This window comes from Malurus melanocephalus, unplaced genomic scaffold (genome assembly GCF_030028575.1).
Source record: "Malurus melanocephalus ecotype Western Australia unplaced genomic scaffold, MMel_1.1 scaffold_388, whole genome shotgun sequence".
In the NCBI taxonomy this organism is placed as follows: Eukaryota; Metazoa; Chordata; class Aves; order Passeriformes; family Maluridae; genus Malurus; species Malurus melanocephalus.
Window position 1 is genome coordinate 192213 of NW_026623620.1, and position 6702 is coordinate 198914.

At 43.9% G+C, this 6702-nt stretch overlaps 1 protein-coding gene across 1 annotated transcript in view; it reads right to left on the minus strand.

Moving 5' to 3' along the window:
• Positions 1-4518: 4518 nt before the first annotated feature.
• Positions 4519-6702, minus strand: part of TFAP2B (transcription factor AP-2 beta) — a 37524-nt gene continuing 35340 nt past the window's right edge. Inside the window, exon 10 of the mRNA XM_057379114.1 lies at positions 4519-5355. Coding sequence (XP_057235097.1) covers positions 5055-5355 — 301 coding nt within the window. The 3' untranslated portion in view covers positions 4519-5054. The remainder of the gene's footprint in view (positions 5356-6702) is intronic.

Below are 6702 nucleotides of genomic sequence, written 5' to 3' on the forward strand. Positions count from 1 at the left end.
TTTGTTTTTTTTTTTATACTTTTTGTTTTTAAATTCCCCCACCCATTCACAGAGGTATAGAGTCACAGATAAATAACCCAAAAACTACTTGCTCGCCATATTTACACATTCCCGTTAAATTAAGCATAAATAAATATATACAAACTCAATACTGAATGCCTCTCCGCATTTCTTCTCAGGAAGAGTCGATAAACTGATATTTCTCACTGCATGGTCAGAWTTTTCAAGAAGAGGAGGTGAAAGGGATCGTTTGGGGCATAAAAGGAGAATTTGTTTTATTCTTTCATCTTTCCAGTTTCTCATTTGCTTTTTCAGAGCTTTGCGTTTGTTTGGGTCTTTTTTCTTTTTTTTTCTTTTTTTTGCCTATATTTCTCGCTGGCACACAGTGTTTCGTCTCTCTCRAAATGTTCAGGCGTTTGCCAGTGTGTTTGGGGATGTTTTCTTTTATTTTTTTTCCCTTTGTATAAGAAAATATACTATTTGTAAAAAGCCTACGGTCTCTCTCACACAGGGGAAGCCGGAGGGGCGGGGGAGGATCGATCTGGTAAATGCTTACGGCAGCTGAAACAAGCACCAAATTCTCTGAGAAATGTATTAAAACAGAGCCGGACAGGTCTGTGTGATAAACCGGTCAGAAAGAGGAGCAGGGGAAGGGAATAAGCCCTTTGGGCACAGCTAAAGGTCTTAAAACCATCCTTCCCCCGCTCCCTCCCAGCCCCAAATGCAAATTTGGGGATTTGGGGAGAGATTGGTCTGGGATGCAAAGGGACTTTAAACAGCTTCTCACAGAGAATTTCTATTAGGTGGGACAAGACACAACCCGATTTTAAAGAAACCATCGGGTTGTAAAAAGATTCCCATAAAATTGGCTTCTTGTTTCCATCACATCTTGAGTGAATAACAACCAGGGGGAAAAAAAAAAGTCAGGGAGCATACGAAAATAAAGATCTTTCCAACGGCAAATAAAGAATTGTTATTAAAAAAAAAAAAAGTGAGACTAAGAATGAAATAAAATTTACAGCAACCCACCTGTTTAGTTTGAAAACAAACTTTTCACGGTCTCTCCTCAAACTTTTCCCTTGAGTTACAAAGCAAAGCTGCCGTGTTAATCCTCCTGTTTATTGATTTATGATCCCAAGGAAACCAAATCTTTTAATAACTCAATTATCAGATAAACGTCTGAGGTGCCCCGCCAACACAAGTAGTCGGGCTGGGAAAGTGGAGGGGGGCAGGAAAATACCTTCCAGAGGGAGATTGAGCTCAGTTTGGGGAGAATCTCTGTACTCAGCACCAATAGGAGCCACCAGCAATGGACAATTCCCTCTGGGATCAACCCTGGGCTGGCAGGAAGGACAGAGAGATGTGCTCCTCTCCTGTTTTCTGCCTGATTGCATTAAATCACAAACCTCGTGAATGCCTCCACACTTTGGGGAGCAAATGGGGGAGGACATTTCTCTGCCATCAAGGGGGATTTGTCTTTGTTTTGCCTGAGCAGTGCACGGCCTGCCATTTGCAGTTTGTCTCCTCCAGGCAGAAGGCACGAGGGGCAGACTGAAACTTTTCCCTCGACCTGCTCGAGGTTTAGGTGCTGGTCCAGGTGACCAAACACCCATCTRGGAGAGATTTCWGCAGCAGCAGGATCAGGCCCTCACACATGTGAGCAGGTCTTTCCCCAAGAAGTTCCAGAGATTCCCTCTCCCCGTTCACTCACAGTGGTGGTGGGATAATGTCCTCTGCAGTTAAAAGGAGCATCCCCCACATTTCCCCTAAAACWAGGAAAGGCCATTCCCAACATTCCCCCAAAGCCTTCCTCTGGATGCTCTGGGGTGGTTGGGAGTGAATTCCCATGGCCCTGCACAAGGAATTGGGGAGGAGGAAGACTGAGAGCAAATTTGGGGTCTCCCCACACCCAAAAGCCCTTCGGGGCTGGGTGATGCTTGAGACCCCTCACAAATGCTGTTTGCAGAGGTCAGGCAAGACAACACCCAACACTCTCTCTGCTCTCATAAATGGGCAGAGATGTGCTTTCAGGGGTTTGTTCCTCACAAACACACACACTCCCCTCTCTGCCTTTCCTGCTCATCCCTGCTGGGCCATGCCCTGCACTGGACCAGGAYTGTCCTTCCCCAGAGGTCTGATGAGCTTTGGGGTGGATGGAAAGGAGGAAGATTTGGAGTTCTGGGGGTTGCTTTCCAATCTGGGTGTTCCCAGCCTGCTGATCCATGAGCTGACCACCACACCTCRTCTGGCAGCACCCACAGGGATGTGCCAATCCCTGCCACCACCAAACCACTGTCAGGGTCTAAAACTACTACAACTCATCCCAACAGCCCTTGGAGAAGGCTGCCTGCCTCAGTWTCCCCATCACAGGAGAGCCCACAGAGCATTCTGCCCCAGAAGAACCAAAGGTACACGAGTAAGGAGCAGCTCAGGAGGGGTCAGTGCTCCTTGGGATGGGACAATTCCTGGATTTCTATTGCCACATTCGTGCCCAAATCACAAATAGAGAATGAGAGCTGACACCTGGCTGCACAGGGATTTGAAAAGCAGAGCAGGCCTGCAGCTGTGGATGTGTCTCAGAGAGCTGAGGGCACTAAGGGTGACAAGAAGATTGTTTGCTCTTTTCTTTTGAGAACATTTCATTGAGGGATGTTGGGAATATTGCTGAATTATTTCTCCCTCACTATCCACTTCAGAAGATAGTTCAAAATTAAAGCAAGGTTAAGGTTTSTCCCTGTGTCTTGTTTTCAGGTGTGCCGGCTTGGGGTGGTGGGACTGAGTCCTGCAGCTTTCACAGAGATCCCAGGGGGARGCCTGACCCCACTGGAGTTTTGCCAGTGACCCCAGGAGATTTACCCACACCCAGCAACTGTTCTGACACAAGCAAAAAGATGTGTTAGTGCACGAGCCCTACCCCACTGAGAAACACATGCAATTACCCGACAYGGCAGAATCCAAACAGAAATTCATAACCTTACACTTCAGCGTTATTTTTACCAGAGGAGACAGAGAAATGTATGTCAAAAAAAAAGAAAGAAATAAAAGAGAGAGAGGAAAGAAATAAGACTTCTCCTTCACCCCCACCACCCCAAATCATATGCATAAGACATCCTGTCAGACACCAAACCACCGAGAAAAACATTGGAGTTAAGATTTTTGCCCCCCTTACCACACTGACTTGTTCTAAAGCAAGAGTCACAAGATTTTGTGACTCTCTAAGAGTCACTCTTAGAAAAAAAAACTTTTCTAAGAGAAACAGATTTCCTCAGACTGAGCTCAGAAATCAGGATATTCCCTGGCAAACCCTCCCCACTCCCATCACGAGGAGCCAGCTCACATGGCAACTCTTTCCTCCCTGGGTACAAAACCCTAGTGCCAAGCAAGTGCAGTAACATTCAACACAGCTCTTATTTTCTTTGCAACAGTACACCTCGATTTCAACTTATATTTTTATCKTGTTCAAATTATTCCCTTTGAGCTTCTTTAAAGAAGTGCACCTACAGAATTCGGTAACAACTGGCTTTGATTTGAAAAAGCAAAAAAAGCAAAAAAAAAAAAGTATCAGAATATCAGAATTGTGGATTTTTTTTCTCTGTACCTGATATATTGTGTAGGGATCTCTAGTCCTCTTTGAAGAAGCTCATAAGCCAAGCGGGCAAAGCTTTAGGAAACAGAAGAAAATAAAATAGTGCATACTCCTGAGAAAGAATTACATACTCATATCACTCATTTTTTGTTGTTGTTAACAGTTCTTTAAAAATGGGGGAAGATCTCTCTCACACACACTAGTCAAGGAAATTAAGGACTGAAACATTGGCATAGTTAGGAATATAAAACTCCCTAGAGAAAAAGAGGAGACCTCAGAAAATTAAGAAATCAGATAGCGCTGACATTTTACCAGACCTTACTTCCAAAATTTTGCAACCCATTAGAGACAAGGCATTTCACCATCAAAGACAAAATTACTAAATTACAAAGGTATGTTTGCATGCATTAATATGTGCATCTGGGCACACATATTTTCACTCTATATATGTATATACCCGCGTACATACATATATACCCACAAACATACGCAGGATATACGCAGCCCCCGCGGGGGTGGGGTGTGCACATACACAGATGCACACACAGAGGCACACACGCAGTACCCAGACACACCTGTAAACGCTGGCAATCTAAACAGAGASTCTGTCTAGACCAGGAAAAACACAAAAATAGTTCTTAAAAAATAGCGCTGAGCCGTGGTGGCCCCGAACATCCCGTGTGGTGGCACCTAAGGTTAAGATGCTGCTTTGAGAGCAGCTCAAGTGTTGATGGCTTGGAGAAGGGTCTGGGAGCTCCCCTCCTTTCCTGGTCTAGACAGAACCAGGGTGGTGAGATGAGGTGGGAAGAGCTGAGGGGAATGAGGCCGTGGGGTTGCTCAGAAAAGGAACACGCTGGAAGATCGTTTTACTCTAGGTGGAGACAGGAAAAAGTTGAAAACAAAAAAAAAAAAAAAGCAAAAACAAGAATAAAATAATAGAAAAATAATAGCAAGACAGACCGTGCAGCTCAAGAAATCAAAGCACTGACACCAAAAATGTTTCTCCGATTTCTTCCAATAAGTTATTCATTTCTTTCTTTTATTATTATTATTAATTATTATTATATTCCCCTCCCCCCCAATCATTATTTAAAAAATGTGAAAGAACAGAAGTGGGAAAAAAAATCCTGGTGGTTGTCTTCACAGGTTCCTGGCAAGAGACTCTGAACCACTGGTCTTGCGCCATTGTGCTCCTCTGATCTTAAATTATTGTCTTTCTTTTATTATTATTATTTTTATTTTATTATCATTATTATTATTATTTTGTCCTACCTAATAGAATTCTTCCAAAGCCCAATCCAGTATTTTTTTTAAAGCTAAAATTAAGACGGTTTTGTTTTAAAAGATTATCTCTCTCTTTTCTCCTTTTATTTATTTCTTTTTTTTTTCTTTTCCTTTCTTTCATTCTAATTTTTTTTCCTCTCTTTCTCTCTCTCTCTCTCTCTCTCTTTCTCTCTCTCTCTCTCTCTCATTTTCTGTGTTTCTCTTCCTTGTCTCCAGTTTTACTACCTGGTCCTTCGCCAGATGTGTGCCTGTTAGCAGTGTTGTTGTTCAAGAACATCTTGTCCATGCCTTTGAGAGCTTCAGTCAGGTAGTTTTGGAGGGCAGTGAGGGCAGCGCAGATAGCGGGGGCCCCAAAGCCGTGAGTGATGAGGCTGAAGTGAGTCAAGCAGCTCTGAATGCCCGGTTCCAAAATTGGGGTGGGCCGGCTGTTCCCAATGGGCGTCCTGTCCTGGGCCAGGAGATCTGTGAATTCTTTACAAAGTTGCCTGCACGGGAGAGAGAAAGGCAAAGAGAGGGAGAGRAGAGGGGTTGTTATATTCATCCAGCAATTCTCTGTGACAACCAAGAAGCAGGTTCAGGCCAAAGGTGATCCCAAGCTGCAGGATGGGACTTTTTTGCCACCATCCTTTCCCCCAATGGTTTTTAGGGACCAGCCTTGGTGAGCCAGCAGCTCCCTGCTCAGAGTGATGCTCTTCAGGGGGAAGATTTGTGGATTTGCAGGACAACACCACCTTTGGAGATTAAAATTGCTCCAGCAGCCACAAGGATGCTTCTGGAGCTCTGTGAAAACCCAGCCCTGCTTGGTGGCTTCAGAAAGAGCCAGGCTGAGCAGAAGATGTTCCCTGGGACTGCCAAGCACCTCCTGGAGGTCTGACCCTGGCTCAAAGCAGCTCCCACCAAAAGGAGAGCACAACCATTCACTGAGAGCTCCTGGGTGCCACAGGGAAGGGCCAAAACAGGGTATCCTCCAGACTGCCCTGTCTGTGTCACCTTATTGGGAAAAATCAGGATTTTGAGACTCCAGGCTGGCTTATTCATGGCATGAGGAGCAAAGCAAGCACTTCCCATTTTATTCTGGGGGTGTGACACCCCAGTTAACACAGCAGAGTGGACACCTGGCTCATGGTTGTTTGGCTGCACCTTTAAAAAATCAGATTTGATTTTTCTAATCAATTCAYACACAAAATCTTTTGCATTATTCTGGTCCAAAAGACCTTCAAGTCAACAGGTGCCTGGGCAACATAAAAACCCTGGGGGCTGATGGGGTTCCCACAGGAATAGTTTATTTAAGGTACCCAAAGAAATCAGTTTTTTAAGACAGGTGCCTACCCAGGGACTGGAGATAAAAAAGACCAGAAAAAGAAAAAAAAAAAAAAAAAAAAAGAAAAAAAAACCTTAAAAAAGACATTCAGCTCTCATCCTCTGAAATTCTCTGGAATTCCCAGTGGGTTAAAGGTTTCAGAGGGTGGGGAAAGATAAAGGTCTACTTCTATGTGTATTATCCATTAAGAAAGTGCAAGAGAGGAAACTTTGAATTTGGAGAACAAACAGTAATGAGTCCAACATTTTACATCTTCAAAGAGCAAAGCAGGGTCTGCGAGCAATTAAAGTTCTGGGACATTAATATCTTCTGACCCTGCGGAAAAGGGCAATCAAATTCCAATCACGTCTAAAAAACATCTGGACAAATTTGAGCAAATGATTTTTCAACCCTCCATATATTTCTTTAAATTACACTGTCATCGGAGGCAAGCCACGTCCCAGAGCATGAAATAAATGAGAGCTGTTTGGACTGGGATTTTTATTTCTTTTCTTTTTTTCTCTCCCCCCCC